Here is a 25,005-nt window from a genome sequence, read left to right as displayed (position 1 = left end):
ATGATTATGCTAAAAAATTAACGGGGTGGGTCGGTGACGTGACTATTCAACATGTGCCAAGGAAAAAAAACAAGAAAGTTGATGTATTAGCTGCTCTAGCTTCATCGTTAACCCTGCCTGATCAAGTGCAAGTTACTGTCTGCCGAAAATAGGTAGTACCGCCGCCAAATGAGGCTGAAGGTAAAGAAAATGATCTCAAGTATCTTGTCGCTATTTTTGAAGCTGAGAAATAATAATGGCTACAACCCATTATCGACTACTTAAGCTATGGGATACTTCTAGAAAATCCGAGAAGAAGGACTGAAATCCGTTGTCGTGCACCTCACTTCCTTTACTACAAAGATACTCTATACAGAAGGTCGTTCGACGGAGTGCTCTTGTGATGCTTAGGGGAAGAAGAAGCACGCCAAGCTTTGCAAGAGGCACATTCTGGGGTATGTGGGTCACACCAGTCTGGACCAAAGATCCACTTCCATATAAAAAAGATGGGATATTATTGGCCAACGATGGTGAAATATTGCTTGGACTACGCTCAAAGATGCAATGCTTGCCAATTTCATGCAAATTTTATTCATCAGCCTCCTGAAGTGTTACATCCGACTGGTGCGTCCTGTCCATTTGACGCTTGGGGATTAGATATTGTTGGACCACTGCCAAAGTCCTCTGGTGGGCACCTATACATCTTGGCTGCAACATATTACTTCTCGAAATGGGCTGAAGTTGTTGCTCTTAAGGAAGTAAAGAAGGAGAATGTTGCAAGTTTCATCCGAGTAAACATAATCTATCGCTTTGGCATTCCTCGTTACATAATAACGGATAATGGCAAGCCATTCGACAATAGGTTGATGGACAAGATTTGTGATCTCTTTGGCTTCAAGCAACACAACTCTTCTATGTACAATGCTACCGCCAATGGTCTAGCCGAGGCATTTAACAAGACTCTATGCAACTTGTTAAAGAAAGTCGTATCTAAATCCAAACGAGACTGGCATGACCGTATGGAAGAAGCTCTGTGGGCATATAGGACAACTCACTGCACGCCAACATAAGTGACCCCTTATGCACTCGTTTATGGAGTCGAAGTCGTCTTACCACTCGAGCGTCAAATACCTTTATTACGATTAGCTATCCAAGAAGGGATCGCCGATGAAGAAAATGCTCGACTTCGATTAGCAGAGTTGGAGGCTCTTGATGAGAAGAGATTGGAATCTCAATAGAGTCTTGAATGTTATCAAGCTCGATTGTCTCGTGCCTTCAATAAAAGAGTTTGCCCGAGATCCTTTCAAGCAGGAGATTAAGTCTTTACCGTACGAAGACCTATAATTACTTCCTATAAACCTGAAGGGAAGTTCACTTCAAAATGGGATGGGCCATATATCGTACAAGAAGCTTACTCAAGTGGGGCTTACAAGCTGGTTGATGCAGATGGCATGAGAATTGGCCCTATCAATGGCAAGTTTTTGAAGAAGTATTATCCTTGAAGTTGCAACGCTCCTTGGCGCATGAGCCTAAACTGCATGTTCCTACACTCTTGGCCCGCATGAGTCTAAATTGTGTACGGCCCACCAAAAAATAAGAGTCTGCTAGGTTAAAAACCTCGAAAAAGGCAGCCTAGGGAAAAGTTAGGACATAAAAAAAAGAGTCCGCTAGGTTGAAAACCTCGTAAGAGGCGGCCTAGGCAAAAGTTAGGACATAAAAAATAAAAAAAATCACTCATTCTGAACTACTATATGACTTGATCCTCTTCACCAAGGTACGTAGGCAGCTTAGAGTTTCATTATGAGTTCAGTCGCATAAGTTCAAAAGATGCATATCGCTCAATCGTTGTTCGAATGGAGTATGATGGAATGTAATCCATTCAATCAGCACTTGAAAATCGAGCTGAGATACCATTCTTCTATTGAACTTTAGATCCCATTTGATTTAAAGGGGGCAAGCCTCTATGGTAAATTGGTATCTTCAATGGAATAATTATAGTCTTTTAGGAGGCTACTAAGTATTTGCATTGAAGCCCAGAGATTCACTATGTCTTCATATTCGCCAAATCTTTAAGTCCGCCGGTCTTCAAGTTCGCCGCTCTTCAAGTTGAAATATTTAAGTCCTCCAAGTCTTCAAGTTGAAGTCTGTTAGTCTTGAAGTTGAAGTCTGTCAGTCTTCAAGTTGAAGTCCCCAAATCTGCTGGTCTTCAAGTTGAAATATTCAAGTCCTCCAAGTCTCCAAGTTGAAGTCATCAAGTCTGTTGGTCTTCAAGTTGAAATCCTCAAATTCACCGGTCTTCTAGCTGAATTATTTAAGCCCTCCAAATTTTCAAGTTAAAGTCTTCAAGTCGGCTAAATTTTCAAGTTGAAGTTTAAAAGTCTACCACTCTTCAAGTTGAAGTCTGCAAAGTCCGCCAAATCTTCAAAGTTTGCCAAGTGTTCAAGTCGATTTCATCAAGTCCAGCAAGTCTTCGAGTTAAAGCTTTCTAATTTTCCAATCTTAAGGTGGACATTTGAGTCCCTTTGTACCTTAAGTTGGCCTCTTCGCGGGTTTGTCCTTAAAAGGAACTATAATTTTTCAATCCTAAGGTGGACGTTGAAGTCCCTTTGCACTTTAAGTTGACCACTTCATAGGTTTTTCCTTAAAAGGAACTTTAATTTTTCAACCTTAAGGTGGACGTTTAAGTCCCTTTGCACCTTAAGTTGTCCTCTTCATAGATTTGATCCTTCTATATGATGTCATGGATTGATGCTTCTATATGTTGTCATGAATTTGATACTTCTATATGTTGTCATGGATTTGATACATCTATATGTTGTCATGAATTTGATGTTTCTATATGTTGTCATGGATTTGCCCTTCTATATATACTGTCATGGATTTGTCCTTCCATATGCGTCATGGATTTGTCCTCCCATATGATGTTGAAGATTTGTCCTTCTATTTTTTGCCATGAATTTCTCCTTCTGCGTGCATCTAACCTTGTTGATGAAGATGTCTCCATAGCCTACAACAATAAAAAATAAGGCAACAAAAGAATACAAGTACAAGAAAGATAGTTACCTGCTAAGGCATGTCAGATTCAAAAATTGAGTTCAAAGTATTGCCTAAAGTAATCTGGCATGATGCGGGCCATGGTTTTTGGTGAGCACAAAGCTCTTTGAGTCTAGTTTCTATCAATTAAAATAGTTTTTAATTCTGACATTCCAAAATCGAGATACAAAGGTTTTGGTAAAGCATCGATAATCTAAAATTGTTGGCGCGTTAGAATGTAGAGCTGAATTCAAAAAATTATCTAGAATGATCCTGAAAGTGTTTAATATTGAATTTCAGATATATTGTAGATCGTGACCTCTAACTTCTGATAAATTAAACGGTTTGTAATTCCAAGGTACCTACATCAAGATATAAAACTGTTGGTGAAGCCACGATAATCTGAAATTGTTAGCGCGTTAGAATGTAGAGCTGAATTCAAAATATCATCTAAAATGATCCTGAAAGTGTTTAATTCTAAATTTTAGATATGTTGTAGATCTTGAACTCTAGTTCTGATAAATCAAACATTTTGCGATTTCAAGGTCCCTACATCAAGATATAAAACTTTTGGTGAAGTCGTACAAATCTAAAAATATCAGTATAACAAAAATTAAGGCTAATTTCGAAAACTCACCTAGGGTGATCCGCGAAGATTCTAATTCTAAATTTTGGATATGTTCTAGAACTAAAAGTCTAGCTTCTATAAAATCAAACAGACCATGATTTGGACTTTTCTACAGCAAGATATCAATTTTATACCATAAAATGTGCTGGCTGTAAAAAAAGTGACGAAAATTGATAAAAGAAGAAGAAGTTACATGTCAAATATGCACTCGAGAAATTGGCAAACACTGTGAATTGATTCTCGACAAATACAAGCCCAGGGGTTTATATAGATCTCCATAGGCCGCTTACAATAGTATACTGCCGATGTGGGATTGAAATTTTAAATCGAACTCCTAAAAGGACTCGATTTATTGATGGTGGTGGAATGGACAACTCCTAAAAGGACTCGATTATGCCCACTGAAGCTTTTATCCCATCAGAGAACAAAGTCTCATATTGTATAAGACAAAGCGTGGATCCAATCGTTCAACAAAATTTGAAACAATGCAATGTTAATGACTATTGTAATGATTATTGATATTGCTTTTCTTGTCACTAGCAATGTTTGGCACTTTTGTGAATTCCAACTTGAACAAGCGAAGTTAATAACAAACATGATATTGATTTGGGTCTTCCACGTTTTCATTTGATGTGTTGCAAGACATTGATTTATTATCTCTTTTTGGTATACATAAAAGGTATCGCGCACTCAAGTTAATACTTCAGGCCTAGTCTTTAAAGGTTTGATATATCCGACAAGACTTGAAGTAGGGGCATTTATAGGCATACAAATTTTATTGGAATTAAATTCGTAAAATAATTTGGACTATATTTTAAATTTAATATATATTAGTCTAAACAAATATTATGAGCTAATATAAAGGGATTAATTATATAAGTCTGATCCAATATATATGGATTAAATAAATAAATCCAAAGTGTTGGGCTAGCCTATTTAGTTTGGCTACGAATAATGAGCCCACTTCATTAAGCCCAAAATGTCATTTTCCTAGAGGCTCAGTTTGGTGTCACGTGTCAAATGACGTGGCACGCCAAGTCAAACGGAAGAGCCAATTGGATCATGCCACGTGTCAAAATGATAAGGCATACCAAGTCACATTAAAAGGCCATGCCATATCTGCAAGCGACATGCTCTAGCCAATCAAATAGGGCCTTGTCACTCTTCAATCTGATTGGTCGGAAAGAGTTTATTCTTATCATAACTCTTCCCTCCCACAACTATAAATAGGGGTCTTCATAACCCAGAAAAGACACCAGAAGTTATCACACGAAGCAAGAAAGAGCTCGTGGATCAAATGCTGTAAATTCCTCCACAAGTTTCAAGCTTCAAGCAATCAAGTTCAAGTTCAAAAATCAAGTTCAAGCTCAAGAACGAAGAACAAACCAAGTTCAAGCTCAAATCAAGCTCAAGCTCAAGAACGAGAACAAGCCAAGTTCAAGCTCAAATCAAGCTCAAGCTCAAAAACGAAGAACAAATCAAGATTCAAGGAGTACGAGTTCAAATCAAAATTCGTGCTAGTTGAATCCAAGATCATCGTCCGTGGAAACAAATATAGGTTCAAGATCAAGCTCAAAGGCCCTTGAATTTATTTTGAAAAAGTAGAATCAGAGGATTCATAGAGATTGTACACTCAAATTACTTGAAATCGAATACTACGATTGTTGCAATATTTTTCGGTCTTAATTTTATTTTCTTGACGTCAATTTATTGTCTACACACCGATTTTCTTTTAGTGTAATTCGACATATTATATTAGGTTATTTATAATTTATTTTAGATGTTCACCAATAAGTGTTACTTAATAGAATGAATTACGATTATCATTTAAATTGATCATAAGAAGTAAATATTTGACACCGTTAATGCTCAAATTTAAGCTATTACGTTATGTACGTTTATTTCTTTTTCTTGTTTGTGATGATACCCAAATCAAAATTTTGTGGACCTTAACATCTAATAGTCAACCATTTTATTTTTTGTGCTCTTCTTTTTTTTTTTTATGTGGAATTCGCTTATTTTTGTCTTAAATGATTAATTTATTGATTAGAAAGTAAATTTTATTATTAGTGTAAATATTTTATAAAATAAATTTAAGGATTTCTCAATATAATTTTGCTTTAGGCCACGGGATTCATTGAGCCGTCCCTGTCATGTACACCCTTGTTCAACAGAAATCGTGGTTTAATAACCAACCGTACATAATTACTTTCTTATACGTGACTGTGAAAACGTTGTAGGCAATTGTTCTAATTTCTCATTTTTGACTGATGTTGTCCAATAGCTAAGTAGAATGACAATTGTAAAGGAATGGCGTAGGAATGCGCGCATCATCACATCGTAAGATGTCATAAAGACCCAAAGAAGAACGCTAATTTACAATCCATGATTTTTTATTTATTTTTTTGGTTTCTTCCCTAATGTTTCATATCCTATCTGGATTAATTCAGATTTTCATATAAACCTACATATATTCATATAAATAATGGTCTTGAAATCAAAATTATCAATGAGGTCCCAAATTGAAAAGGCTGGCTACATTTTCGGTCAAGCTCCAATATGATGTGGCGAGTAATTAAGAGACTAGGAAAACATTGAAAATATTAGGGGCAATTGACTATGTATAAATACTAAATACCAATTAACCAAAGTTTCATTTCAAGTAACAAAGTTCTCATCGATTCTACATTTCTTTATATGGCCCAGTTACGGGTTCGGCAGAACCCAGTAACTTTTGCTCAAATAATATATTTGTATTAAAATTTTCATCAAATATTAAATTTAAGATCCAGTTATTAGCATTTGAAATCGTCATTCTAATATTTAGAACAATAAAATTGAAATCTTCGCTCCGCCTCTAGGGAAGTCACCAAAACCTCCATTGCCATTTAAACTTGTATGACCATGTGGACCATGACCTTCAACAATCGGCTTGCTACCCCGAAATCCACCAAAATCAGGCGGTAAAGGAGGCGGAAAATATGACTTCTGGTTATAAACTGCTCCTATCATTGTTCCAAGGCTCCTAGCGTCTATGGATAAAGCAAGTGCACTAACAATAAGGACGAGGAGAAGACTATTTGTTGCCATTTTTAGGAGTATTTTTGGAGTACTTTGAGATTTTTGGCTTGGGAAGGTGAAATTTATATGCTTTTATTCACGCATTGCCTGCATAAAACCCCAACTAAGTCCTTACCAAAAGATACTCTCATCCTCGCCCTCTCAACTTCATGATCAACCTAATTCTATCTTGAATAATATTAAGTTGATTAATCGGAAGATGCCACCTAGGAGCGGGGAGGAACCAGAGTATTAGGTACGAGTTTAGATAAACCCAATAATTTTTATTTTGATCTTGTTTTTGTATTATAAAGTTCATTAAATATGTAAAATTATTTAATTGCGAACCTAGTAGCTAAGACCAATTATGAGTTTGATGGCAAGTTTAGAACCCATAAACTTTAAATTTTGACTCAGCATGAGTTCAATGTCATAGCCTTCCTGGCATTCGTATGAACCTTATAATAACTTGCAGATAATGCAAATTCTAACAAGGCTTTTACGTCAGGCAAGGAATGGCCAAAATGGCTGAGGAAACCAGAAAATGGATGAAATAATGGAAATGGTGGTTTCGGATTAGGATTGGGAAAGGGGCCAAAAGGAAGGAATATTCTCCGAAAGAGGAAAAAAGGAACTAAGGACGGACGTATGTAGTAATATTATACTATAACTTGCAAAAATTCTTGAGTAATTGAGGTAAAAATGAAGAAGAAAGACCAGAACTCAGAGAAAAAAGAGAATTTGATTATATATCGGAAAAAATATATAGAATTTGAATATCTATTTATATTTTACATTTTACAATTACAAAATGGAATGAAGCCCCAAATGAATAAAATGAAAGGATATTTACACTCTTATTGACATACCACTCGATCGTCTACTAATATTAGCATATTCAACTAAGGTAGTAAAATTATATAAGACATGGCAGAATGATAATTCCCTACTATATGGACAAATAATGATTCTAGCACACTCTTGTCAACATGAAGATTCCAGTACCATCTTCTTCAATATTTTTCCAACACATTCGAGCGTAGTTGAATAAGGTCTAAATCTTTTTGAAAATATTACCTTGTGATGTCCATTGTAAGAATTGCAAAAATTAACAATTAAAAAACAAAAAAGTTAGTTGTCAACAATAAAGTAACACCTTTGTCCTTCAAAGAAATTGAATGACTTCTCCCCAAATATGAAAGTCTTCATTGCCATTTAGAAGCAAATGAGTATAGTTACCAAAAAAATCATTAGTATATGATATTAATCATAATTGGACAAAAGTTATTTAATCAAACTTCAACAAAACAGAAAAAGAAAGTCAAAGAGTAAATATACAAACGTTTATCTCCCTCGCTCCCCCTCGTCATTTTTCCTCACTGGCCTGAAGAATTGTATTACCCATATAATTTAAGATGGACGAAGTATATACTGATCCATTAAAGTTATGTTTTTTTAAGAGCTTAATGCATACCCGACAGAAAATAAAGTATTTGTCAAACTAAAAAGTACATTTGAAAAGTCCCCGTACAAAAAAACAAAAAAAGAAAAAAGAAAAATGATAGAATGCTTACACAACAAAATTATAGCATAGGACTTCAACCATCAAAAAGATGATGAGAGCAACACTGTATCCTCCACAAGCTAATCCACATAATTCATGTCTTTTTCACTTCCTTTCTTTCCTAACTTCCACACCTTCGTTCCCCATTATATTTATGTTAGTATTAGATTTTAATAGGTTGAATGTTGTCTTAAATTGAGTTCAATGCAAATAACTCGTCATATTCTCCAGATTTTTTATGGCAAGGAAGAGATTGTTGGTTAAATAAAGAGGATAATTTGGTCATTTAATTTTTGAAGAATATTTTAGTAAAATAACTTTACCAAAAGTTTTCATGCTTATAATGCGCATTGCGCGTGTACCCCATAATATTGGTGAGCATAAACATTTAAGGATCACATAAATATTAACGTTTTGAGTTATAAAATAAGTTAAATTATATTAGAACACAAATATGCAGGAAATTCAAAAGGTATAGTGAGATATCATAGTAAGGTTTCACTATGCACATGTGCTCGCTTAAGCAAATACATGTTTATAATGCTGCCATAGTGAAACCTTACTATGAAGATAATACTTTGCAGTGGAAAAAAAGAAGAAGAAGAAAATTGAAGAATGTAAATTAAAAGGTAAAAGATGAGGCATGATACCATTTTGTGACATGTTGCGTTGTTTATATGATTACTCCTCTTCATTCTATACATATTTCGTTAGAGAGTCATGACAAAGCATTGGTAATCTATGCTTTTGTAGTGTGGAGGAATAGGAAAAAGAAAGACCAAGAGTCCAGAAACTTAATCAAGAGTAGTGGAAGAGGTTTGCAATGTTAATACAATATTTAATCATTATAATATTATTATTGTGATATTTAGTTTTGCAACATTATTCATTTGAAGACGAAGAGAGTAAGGCGTAATAAAAAAAACTTGAAAAGTCATGAGTTTTGGTTGTTTTAAGGTAGCCCATAAATGGAAAAATAGGGGAAAGGCAAAAAATTTCAGAAAAAGAAAAATATTCATTCAAGTCTAAGATAATTATAGATTTCTATTTCACTTAGCTTACATATCTTGCTTTCAATTAAATTTCTTGCTCATCCTACCATGTACTTTGTTAATCATGAATTACCATATACTTCGTAAATGAAAATTATTTATGTATTAGAAATGAGTATTGCATATATTATGCATCAAATACAAGAAAAAAAAGATTATTTATGTATTAGAAATGAGTATTGCATATATTATGCATCAAATACAAGAAGAAAAAAAAGATGAACAAACACTCCAAATAGGTGTAATGGTTCGCCAAATAAACTTATATCAATGAGTACATCACAATTTGAATTCAATAAGGTGTAAATTTCCTATATACTTTTTGAAAGAATAATTTATTTTAATTTTATTGATATTTATCATTTATTGGAATGTAAATTTACTTTTTGGTACAAAATTATTATAAGAATTGTAGTGTTTAAAGGAAAGGTTAGATGGTCTTTCAAATTCTGATGGACATTTTGGTAATTCAATTTCAACTTTGAAACTTTCCACTTATAATATAGTATGATGATATGATGATGATGATTAACCACTTTCGTTGCGGTTTTTTTCATCACGGATGCTTAGCCATTCTTCCATCATCTTCTTAGTAGGCAAAGACTTACCATCAAAACTATCAATGATTTTTTCATAAACTTTCAGAGTGATTGTATTTGTTGTTGATGCAACATTAGGAAGCAGAAAAGATTTTGAGGATAAAAAATTGAAGAAGAAAATTAAGTAGAAGAAGAAACTAAACTAGAAAGTGAACGAGAGAGTTGAATGAGAAAGAAGTTTTAGGATTCACATTTTGTTTAGTATTCTTACAAGATATACAGTCTACGATTAACTTCACAGCGAACAATGAACAAATATTTGTTCAAATATTAGCGAGCAATGAACAAATATTAGCCATGTGTGACAATACACATCTTTGATTTATGTTGTCAAAAACCTTATTAAGAAATATGAAAATTTATTTAATAGTTTAATTAACGTCCTAAAATAATAGAGAACGTTCTACTGGTAAAAACTTGTCAACTTGAAACAAAACTTATAAACTTGGAAAAGAGAATACCTTCCAAAAAGGAATTGAATTATTTTCAATTCAAAAATTCCTAGCGCAAATAAAAGAGAAAACTACATTTTCAAGAATGAATCAAATTGTCTTCCAATCTAAAACCATACTTACTTAACTATAAATTAACAAGGGCAATAGCTTTACAACAAGGAATTAAACTGTCCTCAAAGTATTAACATACTGTAACCGCACTACACTGTTTCCATCCCTGGCTGGAGCGAGAAATTTGTGTTTACATTGATTCACAAAACTGAGCCCCGAGAAATCAAAACTGTTACCAGAAATGGCTGTCGAAAGAAAAGATAAAAAGAAAAAACAAGGCAGAGAACGGTATACTTTGCTACCTATACAAGTCCCTTTTCTATTGCTGATTTGCTTCACCTCAAGACATGTAAAGAAACTATCTACCTTTCACCTAAGGGCATTTACAAAAGCCAGCAACGAGTCTACATCCCTCTTCTCCGATGGGTACTTAATCGGCTGTGAAGAATGCCTAGGAAAGAAAAGTATTGTAGGGAAGCTGCCAAGCTGCAATTCTTGTTGTGCAAAAGCTTTCTGTTCACCATCTGCCCTGAACTTCCCTACCTTCACACCAGAATTCGCCAACTTCTCCGCCAATTCAACATAGGATCCTTCCATTGCCTGTACAAAAATCAGAAGAAAGATCATTTATCAAAGCCATCTTAGCAGAAGACGAAACTATAGTTGCTAAAAAAAGGTAGCCCCTAAGCACTAAGCGCAGGGTCTAGGGAAGGGTCGAACAGTTGGTCTATTGTATACAACCTTACATTGTATTTCTACAGGAGGCTGTATCTGTATCCACGAAACTACTGTTGATGAAAAGATTGATTACCTGACAGAAGCAGCACCAAGGAGCATAAAGAACAACAAGCCAAGGTTCTCTTCTGTTTTCCAACTTCAATAGGTTCTCAACTCCAGGCCTGCTCAAGCTTACGATGTCCTTGGTGTTGAAAATATCAGCAACAGTGGTAGTACCATTTGCATGGACAGCGCCATTTCCATTACCGTTCACAATTTCATCCTTGATGTTTCCCTTATGTAAGCCACATTCCTTGGCCTTAGCATCCTCCCACCACCACCCAGGCCTCTGCAGTATCACCATTAAAACGGCCAAACTCCACTGGTGCTGGTTTATCGCGTAAAGTAGGATAGGACACCCCGTGTGATGATTGGTGTAGCGATGGTTCAGGACTATGATGGTATGAAGGTTCAAGTCCGGTTGAACGCTGTTGCAAAGAGAAAGCAGCCATTTGAGACAAGATATCTTGCATGACTTTTTGATTTTGCGCCATAGCTGTTCGAAAATCAGCAAGGTCGCGTGAAAATCCAGATTGTGTTTCGCATATCTCCATCAACGGCTCATCAGAACCTTTGTTTTTCAAGTCCGGCATCGCGGATAAATCAATGAAAGCACCAAAATGTTATAACCCAATTTAATATTTAATATAACAATGTAATAACAGGAAGGTCTAGATTTAATTTACAAACTGACAAACAACTATTACAATAATAGTACTAGAACTGAGAAAGATTCAGAAAGAGAAAAGAGGAGAGGAAGTTAAGAAGAATTACAGAGAGGATAGAAGAGAACAGGGAAATTACTTCAAACTTTTTCTACCCAATTCCAATATCCACTACTCACTAAATAACTAGTTCCCCACGTTGCTTTTCCAGATAAAGTCAGTTAGTTTCTGAGCCCCACGTTGCTTTTCCAGATAAAGTCAGTTAGTTTCTGAGAGGGCCTTTTGACCCGACCACTTCGTCTAACAGAGTTTATTGGCGGCCCAACACTGTCCAAACCTTGCTGATTTATTTCATTTGGGTTAGCCCACTCACAGGTATGACAATAACCAATATGGAAAGTCATTTTAAAGAGGAATCTTTACCCAGATTTCAGATAAACAAGTAGAATAGCAAGGATATTCAGTATGCTAACAACAACAACAACCCAATATAATCTCATTAGTGGGGTCTGGAGAGAATAGTGTGTACGCAGACATTACCCCTACCCTAGGGTAGAGAGGTTGTTTCCGATAGACCCTCGGCTCCCTCCCTCCAAGAACTCCCCACCTTGCTCTTGGAGTGACTCGAACTCATAACCTCTTGGTTGGAAGTAGAAGGTTGCTCACCACTAGAGCAACTCACTCTTGTCATATTCAGTATGCTAAGTGACCAACAAAATGATGAATGTCAAAATGGCATCTCGAATTATCTTCCCATTTGCGGCAAATAGAACTTTGACTAGTGATTGATTTGATAATAATATTAGCAAATAACAAAGCAACAAAAGTTTTGTATATTAAGAAACAAGTTTATGAAACTATTTGGATAGGTTCCTAACAATCCACCGTCTAGGAAATACGACATGCTGCATGGAATAACTCCTACGCAAGAAAAAACATAAATTTTTAAGTCTCAGATGCTTAAACTCATTCACCTCAAGCATGCTTCACAGTAAAAACAATATTCCTGAAGCAAATGTGTTTCTCCAAAAAAAACTGTTCAGAACTTACAAAAGCTGTAGCAATCAAATTGATATTTTTCATTTTGGTCCCAACCTTCTTGTGCTCACTAATATTTCATCGTTTATTATACAATAATTTAGCCAAATAATAATCAACCAGAAACTGATACAATAATTTGGAAAACAAAATAATACAATCATATTAAGCATAAATAAATCAACATGGTACACTCATATTATTAGTACAGGTGAAATTTACAACTACACAACTATAGATTCTAGACCTAAAAGTACCTGAAAGCAATGGCAATATCATTTCCAAATTTCTCAAGGGCCTTATCCATAATCTCAAGTGGAGAAGCATTTGTTAGCTCTTCGGCCAGTTTCTCATAATTCTCTGCCTCCTCTACTTTGTCTTCCACTTCTACATACCCACCAAACAAGGCCAGTCAATTCCATTACAAAATAAGTTGCAATAGTGGTGAAGCCAACATTTTTACTAAGAGAATTAAAATATAAAGAAGTAAATACACATGGAATTCAAGGAGATTCAATAGCTACTATCAGTGGCGGAGCCAAGATTTTCACTAAGGGGTGTCAAAATATAAGAAATTAAATACACCAAAAAATCAAAGGGAGTCAACTTGTTGTAAATATACATAAAACGAACAATACAGTGTAATTTTCTAGCTAAAGGAGTTTCATTTGACGCCCCTTGGTTGAATGTGGCTCCACCACCGGCTATTAAATACATAAAAAATAATTTTGACCTTATATATACAGTATAATTTTCTTGTTGAAGGGGGTTCGGATTGCGCTCCCAGGGGCGAAGCCACAGTGTTAGATGTGGGTTCGGCCGACCCAGTAACTTTCGTTCGTGCTTTGTATTTATCTTAAAAAATCAATTGAATAAGTATAAATATATAATTTAGAATACAGTAACTTAAAATAATTGCAATACCGAACTCATAAGTTTCAAATCCTGGTTCCGTCTCTTGCGCCGCCTAGCTCCGCCCATGGCTGTAACCCGTAAAGCACACACGTAAAGACATTAATACTCATCTACTTTCTTTTTTAGTTTTTAAAAAACTAATGATATTCAAATAACATCCAAATAAAACGAGAGATAACGCACCAGGAGCGACGATGGTCGCTGCAAATGGAACTATTGACTCATTCCGTTTCGGCTCTGCATTCAATGGCTTCACAGCCAAACGCATAAATTCACCGCTGCCGACTGAATTTGGGACCGATCCATTGGCTGAGCCTGAGTTGTACCCATTATTTGTGATACTACAGAGGAACAATAGTACAGAAAGTGAGACAAGCAAACCAATAAAATTGCCTAATATTTATCGCATTTACAATTTGAGAGTAAAAATTGAAACTTTAAAAAGAAAAAAATTATGGTTCTTATTCGAAGTGTATTCTTCTAGCGTTTAATAATTTTCATACAATCAATAACTCCTAATAAGTCTTTTATAGCTAATCCATTTAACCCGTTTTGATACATACCCGTTTTGATACATTGTTGATATTAGGTAATATTTTATCAATTTTAATTTTGAAATTTTTTTTCCGCTGAAACAACGGTAATAAGAGTTATTAACATTATTCCATAAGTAATATAGACATCGGAAAAGAATCAAATCTTTTTATTTGACAAAGTGTATCAATCAAACTTTTGTCTTCTAATTATATTATTTTCCTAAATACTTTTAATTCCGAAAACCATCAATATCGAATTGATTATTATCTTTTAAGGAACATTCAATATTAAGACAATATTTTTTCAAATTTCCGTCATCTAATGATCTTAATTTTACCGCTAAATAGAAAACCAAAAATATTTTCATATGCTTCGAATTGTTCAAAACTATTTTGAAGTGAAAAAAATAGTCTTATCTACTATATATAAAGTAATCAACTCCAAAGGAATCTTCGAAAGATTTTGAGATTTTATTATTAACATTTTTATCAAATTGTTACTTCCTATATATCATACGTTTCTTATGAAATTCGGGTTCAATATTCATTTCAAGTGTAATTTACTTGACATAAATCATATCAGTTGCAAATCTTTCTTCTCTATACTTGTTAGAGGAAGAAATAAAACTTTCTTTTTTTGCAGTGTGTTCTGATTTTATAAGAGAGAAAGGGGCGGATTTCTAGGTTCATTGAACCTGGACGTGTTTTGGAATTATAAATGGGAGGCTGACGTGGCATAATTTTATTGGAATGTTGTTAATTTGTTAAATCACGGCTTACAACTGAAAGGGCAAGAGCAACTCCAAACTTGTCCCCAAAATGAGAATAAAAATTAGAAAATTTCGCTCCAACCCTCCCCATATTTATCCCCAAAATAGGGAGTGAATAGTGTCTCCCCAAATTTGGGACACACTATTCATCTCCTCATTTACTATTTTCCATTAAAATATTATTATTTTTATTATTTAATCTTTTAATTTATCTTTTTATATGTACTTAATTATGTTTATATAATATATTTACCTAATTAATTTTTCATCTTAACTTTGACGTATAATTTTGAAAAAATAATTATCTTGCATCTATTTTTTTTATGTAAAATTGGTAGTTAATTTTATTATGAGTTATAATTGTATGAAAAGGAAGAACTAAGGACAAAGATTTCAAGAATTTTTAGCTCGACATAGAAGAATTAAGGACAAAGATGCTCATTTTGCACTTCGTAATGCATTAATAGATCATTTATAGGAGAATACTAGAGGTTGAAGTTGAATATTTATGTAGTATTTCGAATGAATTTTATCGTTATGTAATATGTATTTAATTAATCTTGTATCGCAATGATTTCACTTTTATTTAAATTATTAGTTAATCTATAATAATTGCTTACAAATTATATTATTTAAAATTTTATGAAATTATTTTAATGGAAATTACAAATTAATGAAAATAAAAGATGGAATTTATTTAATGGAAATTAAAAAATAAAATTGAAATGAAAGATAATAATATAATATAGAAGAAATAGAAGAATATAAAAAAGAATATTCTCTTTTGGGGAGAAATGGGGGAATGGTTGAAGTAAGTTGTCGCCAAAATGAGGAAATTTCCATTTTGGGGACCAAAATGGGGGTAAAGGTTGGAGATGCCCTAAGAAAGAAAATTACTGTAGAAAATACCGATTTTCTTTTCCTTTCTTCAATTTTATTCGGTCAACTTACGAGTTTTGTGGCGAATTACAAACTTTTTTTTGTTTTATGACCCAATCTCTTTTTTTACGCATGAAATTTGCTTTTACACATGAAAGATCTAAAAAAGATATTTTCTTAATGTCAACATGGAGGTCTAAAACCCCTAAATTGATAAGGACATCCTTACTTCCTTAGTACACTTCGATTGAAATTAAAAGCTTAAATATCATCAGCCAAACATTATATTGTGATATAAATATGATTTCTTATATCTCCAACAAAGTATTTTACTTATATAAACTTATAATACGTTTATATATGTTGGAATTATTTTGCTTGCGGTCAAATGCACAATATTATACTGGACAAAGCTTGTTACTTACCGGAATTGGTAGAGTTACTACAAAAAATAATGAATTTTTACCTTCCTATATTACATATGAAACTTTATTATCCTCCCTAATCAAGTTTTAGCTTAATTACATGGGCATATACAATTTACCAATTATATACAAATTAGTATTAATAAGTATCCCTTTATATTATGAATTGATTAGGTAATCAGTTATTTCTCATACCTTCTCTCTCTCTCTCTCTCTCTCTCTCCTTCTCTATTCTTTCCCCAATTTTTCTTACTTCCCTTTTCTCTCCTTTTAGTTCTCTCTTTTTTTAGGGAATTCATCAATGAATTTCAATTTAATATAGAGTTTTAACTTAGTTATTTCCTTTCATGTTGTACAATTGGTGTTCGAATTGAAATTATCAATCAATAAATTTTGAAGGTGTTTGACTCTCCACCATTGACAACCATTAAAAAGATTCAAAAGTTTGAATTCGAATTTGGGTTTTCAAAAACTATTATTTGTTTGGATTGAGTTTTGTTGCAAACAATTGGGAATATTCTTTAGAGTTTATATCTCAATTTTGAGGGTCTTTTCCAAAAAGAAGAAAAAGAACACATGACATACAATAATTACGAAATTGTATTATAGTTGTATTTAAATTGTATTATATTTGTTATTATATTTTTTAATTTGAATGTTATATGAAAGTTGAAAAATAGTTGTATAATATATGAATCGTTGTATGAAATTTGTATTTAAGTTATAAATACTATCTTTTTACATAAAGTTGTTGATATATATCAAAATTATATTTTAAGAGAGTAAGAAGAACACGCCGCATATAAAATATATATAAATTGTATACAAAATACATATTATATAAAATTTGTATTTAAGTTGTATGATATTGTAGATGTATTTAATTGGGTAAAAATAATGGATGAAAATTGTAGATAAGTTGTATATTATATAATTAGTTGTATTAAATTTATTTTTAGTATTATATTACTGTAGATATATCAAATTTGTATTAAATTTGTACGAAATTAATTTTTAGTTTATATGTTGGAGTTGTTAGAATTTACGTACGGTAAGTTATACCCAAAACAGGAACATAAGATTCATCTTTTCAGCCCTATACCTATTTATGCAAAATGGAAAAGAAAAGAAGATAGAAAGAATCAATATGTCTCTTTCGCTGAAACAAAAACACAGGAAGGCATCGGTAACATTTGTGAAACAGTTTCGCTGAAACATTAGTTTGTTCGGTTTTTCTGTTTATACAAAATTAAAATAATTTTGATAAATAAGCTTCAAATATTATATAGGAACGAAAAAATCCCAAAAAGTGAAGATAAAAATAGGAAAATAAAGAGCCCAACATACTTCGAGTTTGAATTATCCTACAAACGAGTAATTACTTGCAACCAAATGACCAATATTGTTACTCTATAATATGCCTAGTTAATTTTTAAAAAAATGCAAATTGCGTCTGCCGGGAGTCGAACCCGGGTCTATTGCTTGGAAGGCAATTATCCTAACCGTTGGACTACAAACGCTTTGATGCTACTTCCTCTGCCCCAATATATTTGTCAGTCCCATACTTTTTTATTTAGAAACAATTTATTTTAAACTTTTCACTTTACCCTTAATGACATGAGTTATAGTCACACAAATATCTATGTCTTGTTTTAAACCATAAATTTAAAAAATCTTCTTTTCTTTCTTAAATTTTGGGCATAGTGCAAACAAGGCCACATAAATTGAGTCTGAAAGAGTACTTATTACTTAAATCCATGATTGTTATATTGAGATAACTAATCTCTTCGCCTCATTCCTCAACTTAGATAAAAGTTTTTTTTAACCCCAAATGGATGCATCAAGATGCTAGCTCTATTCTAAAATCATATAGGTGTAAGGAATAATTGGATTAGTGACTAGTAAGCAATGAAGGGGATGTGTTAAAAAGGAAATAAAGTTGTAGGAATTTCATACGAATAAAGACACCTATGGTGCCATATAAGATAAGCATTTCTTGATTGAGTAAAAATTTCTAGATAAGAGCTGAGTGAGGGCAGCGGTTCCTCCATAATAGCTATTAAAAAGGGAAGTGGAGACGCATTAGACACCGTATGTTAATGACAAAAATATGCTTTTTGTTAGAAATTCTTTCATTAACAAACTTAGAAAATTTTAAGTTATATCATTAGGATCTATATAACATGGAGCAATTATAAACAGAATTCCCTAACAAAACTGGAGTTCTAGAATTCACACACATTGATAAAGGAACATCAATAGTCACACAACAACCCCACAGAAGATGAAAGAGGAATTGGTTAAGAGTGCAAGACTTGTCAACTATACATTTTATGGATAATAGTTCATTAACAAAAACAAAAGTCAGCTGCCAGTTAAACCATCCATAATCAAATCAAAGAAATAGCAGATTTACAGTTTAGATGGTAAACTTAAAATATTAACTGCTGAGCTCAAGAAACCCAAATGTATTTTCGCCGCTGTATGTCATGTAAAGGAATCCATCTTCATCCTTGTTTTCCTCATAAATTGCAGACATCAGAGCAGCTGCAGTAGAAGAAGATATATCAAGACACAAGTTGTCTAGGGTAAGTTTAAGACCTTATGTTAACATAATCCACTTACCAGTTGGAGGGAGAATGTTTTTGACGAAGACAAATATGGCCTTCTCGGCACTGAGATTGATCCTCTTTCGAACCACATAAACAAACTGGCCAACAGTCAAATCAGCTGGGACGAGGTACCTACCATCACAAAACAAGACAAAAATTAGTTTACACTAAAGCAGCTATAGTTCTGTCGGATCTACTTATATATTAGGAATAATAATCGGCAACTATCATGTGTTAGGAGACTAATTCTGTAAACATGTTGAAGTTTATAGCCCAAATATCTTGATGTTGAAGCATCAACCTGTGTTTAATTACCAAAAGAAGAAACACCCGAATGCCCTAGACAGTTCTCCGCAGATAAATATACCAATTAAACTACTAACTATACATTTCAGGAACAGCGCCAAATTTCCATGCAACGAAGCCAAAACACATCTAATCAACCAAAAGTGGCATCCATTGCTATATAGCGGCAGGAACATGTAGTATTTAGGATACGAAAAAACTCAAATTGGGACCATGAACACCAGGAATTACTGTACAGACCATACTTGAAATTGAATCTAACAGAAAAGCATATGACTAATGAATTATATCATCAACCTTCGTGGCGACAAACTCCGTCAAATTGCTACTCCTGCGAAAATGCATACTAATAAATGTAAAATTCTGCAGCATTCAGGATTTAAACCCCAAACTTGCACAACCACAAATTCACCCCCATCGGGGGGCATAAGAGGAAAAGAAATGGAAACTCAAAAACTCATATCAACCATGACAAACCACATTAAAATATCGTGTACTTCCAGGCAACAAATTCTCTGATTTTGTAATCAATTCCTGAACAAAAATTTTGCAGACCTTTTACTACTACAACCAGGCAGCATTCACAAGATATATCGCCCTAACTTGCCATATTAATATCCACATCCACTGCTAATCTTGAACGAACTATGACAAAGCGGATGATCGAACAAGTTGAGATCATGCAAATATTATACAAAATAAAAATAATAATAAATAAATAAAAATAAAAAGCGCCAGAAGTTAAATAAAAATAAGGCAGAATAGCTTAATAGACCCCTTTACTTGTTCCGGTTTGATATCCCGGTCCCTTTACTTCACTTGTTTTTATCCAGACATTATTAATTGATCAAAACATATATTTTAAACCCCTCTGACCATGTGTGTATCTCACTTGCTTGACGTGGAAGACACATTATTTTCCACGTAATTAATTATATTCTATCTACTAAAAACACTTATTATACTCTCTTTCCTTTTTTTAAAAAAAAAGAAATAAATTGAAAAAGCGGAGAGAAATAGGATACTGCACAAGCTTGCCAAGCTTAGACCAGCACCTTCCATGGCTACTCCCACAATGAGCAATCATACTGTCTCTTTTTTTCTTCCTATAATTCCTATAATACCCATTACAAAATGCACAAAATCAAATCATGATTTTTGTACCATAAAATCTTTTTAACTTCCTATTGTCCCAAGCATAAAACTCTTCTTGGGAGCTCATAGAACACAGATAAACTCAACCCCACCCCCTCTTTATTTGGTGCTTATTTCACCTTAGAGAGAATTGAACAAAAGTCTTAGGTATTTTTGTTAATTAAATTTCAGGTATGTTTGTTAAATCTCATCTATATTCTCCCGATTCCTCTTTGCTGTTGCGGCACGATTCGCTGCAACGATAATCTCAGTTTTCGATTCTAGAGTCCTTGGAAGCAACACGTTAGTCATCATGTGTGACTCAATTGTGTGGCTGTTTAATGGTGGTGGGAAAGCAATAAAAGTAGACTATAAGGGAAAGGAGGCAGGGGGTCACAACGAAGAAGATAGGAGAGAAAGTGGGTGTCGAAGTAGGGATTAAAAAAGGGGAGGGGGGTCACGACCAGAACGGGGAGGGAAAGAAAAAGCTGGGCAGAGAAGAAGATGCAAAGGGATTGGGGAATATTTTTTGAAAAAAATCTTTTTCTTTTCTTTGTTATTGTTTCTTTTGATTTTAGTATTTTTAAATCAAACCTAGTGCATTCACCCGCTTTTAAAAGTGTGTAACCACGCACTTTATCTGACTCAGCAAAATAAACGCCACATAAGCTTGGTCAACGGTCAGAGTGGTTTAAAATATAGGTTTTGATCAAGTAAAAATGTCTGGATGAAAACAAATGAAGTAGAAGGACCGGGATGTCAAACCGAAATAAGTACAAGGGTTTACTAGGCTATTCTGCCTAAAAATAAAAATACTAGAAGTAAAACCGATATCATGTAAATATAACCACAAAAGAGAACACAAACTATAAGAGCAAATTGCACGCAAACCAATATATAGTTGGATTAAATTTGATCACGCATTCGGTGTTTTAAATGTATTAACTATAGAGCTTAAAATTGAGCGCTTTATTCTTAACAACCACCATAATGGAAAGTCGCAGAAACAACTTACTTCTTCTTATCAATGTCAGAGATATCAGCCTTTTCTGCTTTCTCGACAATCACCTGAATGGGAATACATAGCATTGAGGGATAAGAGTACTGAAGCATCAATGAACGCAAGAGCTTTAACAGCAGATATCATACCGGTATTCTGTCTGGATACTTCTCCCTGATGCGAGAAGATTCTGCCTGCCTCCTCTCTATTAAAAGAGAAAAAAAAATTCGAAAACATCAGCAAAATTTATCGCATTAAAATCATCCTCTAATTCCGGGGGGGTGAAGGGAGGCAATGGGAAGTTATCAACTCGAGCAAATAGGGATATACTCGGAAGAAAAAGAAAAAAACATAATAAGAACAGGTAACAGATCTGGCCGAGAGAAGCTATAGAGAAATAATTGCAAACCATCAGTTCATATACTAGTCACAATTCAAAATCAATCAATCAACTATGCATCAATCCCAAATTAGTTGGGGTCAGCTATATTGAATCCTATACCTTTTTCACTCTATTCAGGTTGATTCCATTCCTACGCTAAATATTACCTTTTAAGGAAAAATACAGATTCTCCAAATGTCACTCTTATCTCTACTTGGATATGGATTAACCTCAACAAGTTGGTATCTTCTATGAGAATCATTTACTTTTATTTTGTTAGGTTTAGTTAAATGTCCATTAGAGCCATGAGATTTTAGTAATTTAAAAAAATGAGAAGAAATTTAGTGACATGAAGTATGAGGTTAAGTACTACAACGAAACAAATATGAGACAATCCCAAACTAGTTGGCGTTGGCTAAAAGAATTACCTATATTTGTTTCACCCTATATGGACCTATTTAGTTTCAATAATCAATAGTTTGTTTTTAAGACAAATTAGATGTTCTTTAAATCCCATACTTATTCTAACATACAAATCCCTAACCAAACTAAAAGGACTTGAGCTAACACCACATCTGATGTAGTACCAACGATGACTAAATAAGCCTTAATGCCAATTACTAGTTGTGTATTATCAATATGAAGCACAACTACGTTTTTATTCCTCGCTGTAGATATGCACATATGCAAAACAAAGAAGCACTCAGGCACACTCTTAATGCACTATTAACATAATAAAGTTGAGATATTCAATAAACGTATATGATCGCAAGTATGGGTTAAGAAAACATCTCAAGACGAAATTCCGTAAGCATCTCAAGGTCCATAATGCAAAGGCAGAGAAGAACATTATAATTTCATGCATGTTCAGCTGCTTTAGATTTCATGCACCAGAATCCAGATATATTCCTAGATTCGGGAAGAGTAAGAACAGAACATATACCAACAGACCATGACAGGTACACAGCTCATATCTTCATTGAAATCTGGTTGTTGCCTTTCGAAATATTAAGCTTTAGTCAATTAATCACCCTAAAAGAACAACTACAATATTTAAATGAATAGGATGTAACAAGGAGGCCACAAAATATAAATATCACTAGACTGCCCATATCCTAGAACCAATCAACTTCGTGGATCTAGTATTTGGATAGCGGGTATAAATGTGCCTGCAGTGTGTGCAGGCACACTATAAAACACGTAGATGCATACAATGACGGACCTAAACAGTCTGTGTTTAAGCACCCATTGTTCTTGAGCCAACCACTATTCTTTTTTTTTCCTTTCGTGTTGGTGGTGTGCAGACCAACTTGTGCTACCTCCTACCAGCCCAAGTACCAACCGCTACTTTTATATATGAAACTAGTATTAACATACAAATTGATTGACTAAGCACCCTTCTGTGATTAGTAGCAACACTAGATTGAAAGCAGATGAGCATCCATGACTAAAAATTCCTGGCTCCGTGTATGTATACACATATATAAACACACACTAAGTCCGCATCCATTGACTCTACACCTACTTAAAATCCCGGATCCATCTCTACCTATCAATAATTAATTTCCCGCATAATTATAATTTCTCTCATTATAATTAAAAAAGAAAAAAGAAAAACATACCTAAAGGGTGTTCAAGTTTGAAAGAACTCTTGGCCATTGCAATACTCGAACTCTGATCTCTTCCTGCAAATTTCATACATCTAAAGAACATCAGATAGAATTCACCTAAAAAAGCCTTTTTTTCACTCACCAAAAAAATAAACACACAATATTTACAAACTTAATAAACGCAAGTAAAAGCTGTATTTGCGTGTAGAAATCACCAAGAAAAAAAAAACAGCAATTCACGCAAGAGGATACCTTTCAAATTTACCCAAAAAAGTAACAAAGCAAATAAATTCAATCAAGAACTGATGGTTATGAGAGTATTCAACAGAGAACAAAATTAGGGTTTTTTTATACGAACACGAAACGGAACTACTCAAAGTTGTTTAGATTCACAAGGGAACTTATTTTCCAACTACAAATTTCTCTAATTTTATATGTTACGGATTGGGTTCGGTGAGACGTTGTTATTGAAGTAAACGACGTCGTGGGAGTATGTTAAAGGAAGAAACGACGACGTTTGGTTTGCGTGCGGTGGCGATTTGCGCATCTAATGAACCTAACCTATTTGATTTAGTATTGCCTTATACAAAGTCCAAGGAAAGAATCAATTTTTTCTATATTTAAGAATTCGTTAGTCAATTAAAAGAAGAGAAAGAAAATTACTTTTTAACACAAATACAATCAAACCTCTCTATAACATCCTTGTTTGTTTCGAATATTTTTGGATGTTATAGCAAAGTGATGTTATAGAGAACATATATTATAACATCACATAAAAATTGGTTCCGAAAAAACTTGGCTTTTATAAAGAAATAAAGTTATATAGGTATGTTGTTATAGAGAGGTATGAACGTAATGCCGAGAAAAAAAAAAAGAATTACTCCTACTTTCTAAATGATTGTACTTTTATGTATTTGGGCAATCAAAAAAATTACTCATCGAAAAAGATTCGCGTTCTTCTATACTGTTGACAAGGGGTGTTCAAAATCGAATCGAAACCGAAAAGCGAACCGAAACTGAAGCTTAATGGCTTATTAGTATCGGGTTAAGGGTTTAACGGACGGGGAACAGATTGAAATTATTTTATTAACAACTTATCGGTTTGGGGACGGATTATTCAATTTTCTTAACGGATAATTCGTTAACCCGTTAAGAATATATATATATATATATATATATATATATATATATATATATATATATATATATATATATATGTGTGTGTGTGTGTGTGTGTGTGTATGTGTGTGTGTGTGTGTGTGAGAGAGAGAGAGAGAGAGAGAGAATTTATGGGGTGCTTCACCAAAACTAGAGCCAACGACGCTCAGAGCAGTAATATGGATAAAAATAAATTTTATATATATATATATATATATATATATATATATATATATATATATATATATAAAGAGCACGAAAAGCCCTTAGTGAAATGTCGTTCGCTTTTTTTACCCTTTAAAAATAAATTTCAAATTATTCAGGATAGTCATTTTATTATTTTTCTAAAGTTTAGGAGTTTGAAGTCAATTCAAATT

General features: G+C 33.6%; 2 protein-coding genes and 1 non-coding gene across 4 annotated transcripts; all 3 read right to left on the bottom strand.

The window, feature by feature from the left end:
- Positions 1-10,375: 10,375 nt before the first annotated feature.
- LOC107811452 (5'-adenylylsulfate reductase 1, chloroplastic-like) lies at positions 10,376-14,304 on the bottom strand. The gene is made up of 5 exons (XM_016636379.2): positions 14,000-14,304; positions 13,831-13,884; positions 13,159-13,288; positions 11,233-11,626; positions 10,376-11,021 (listed from the first exon to the last, which is right to left on the bottom strand). Exons 1-5 carry the CDS (start codon positions 14,082-14,084, stop codon positions 10,791-10,793), a joined length of 894 nt encoding a protein of 297 aa, XP_016491865.1. The 5' UTR covers positions 14,085-14,304; the 3' UTR covers positions 10,376-10,790.
- Positions 14,305-17,874: 3,570 nt separating this feature from the next.
- Positions 17,875-17,946, bottom strand: TRNAG-UCC (transfer RNA glycine (anticodon UCC)). The gene has a single exon. It is a non-coding gene; the product is annotated as a tRNA-Gly (tRNA).
- Positions 17,947-18,671: 725 nt separating this feature from the next.
- Positions 18,672-23,874, bottom strand: LOC107779211 (autophagy-related protein 8C-like). 2 transcript variants are annotated; one of them, XM_016599585.2, is made up of 6 exons: positions 23,723-23,874; positions 23,483-23,545; positions 21,628-21,683; positions 21,494-21,546; positions 19,052-19,170; positions 18,672-18,973 (listed from the first exon to the last, which is right to left on the bottom strand). In XM_016599585.2, the coding sequence occupies exons 2-6, from the start codon at positions 23,517-23,519 to the stop codon at positions 18,867-18,869; spliced, it is 372 nt and encodes a 123-aa protein (XP_016455071.1). In that variant the 5' UTR covers positions 23,520-23,545; positions 23,723-23,874; the 3' UTR covers positions 18,672-18,866. The 2 variants fall into 2 exon arrangements, with proteins under 2 accessions (XP_016455071.1, XP_016455070.1); XM_016599584.1 differs by lacking the exon at positions 23,723-23,874 and having other exon boundaries at positions 23,483-23,588.
- Positions 23,875-25,005: the final 1,131 nt, after the last annotated feature.

This window comes from Nicotiana tabacum, chromosome 14 (genome assembly GCF_000715075.1).
Source record: "Nicotiana tabacum cultivar K326 chromosome 14, ASM71507v2, whole genome shotgun sequence".
Lineage (NCBI taxonomy): Eukaryota > Viridiplantae > Streptophyta > Magnoliopsida > Solanales > Solanaceae > Nicotiana > Nicotiana tabacum.
Note: the sequence above shows the minus strand (reverse complement) of the source record. Positions and strands in the feature narration are given on the sequence as shown.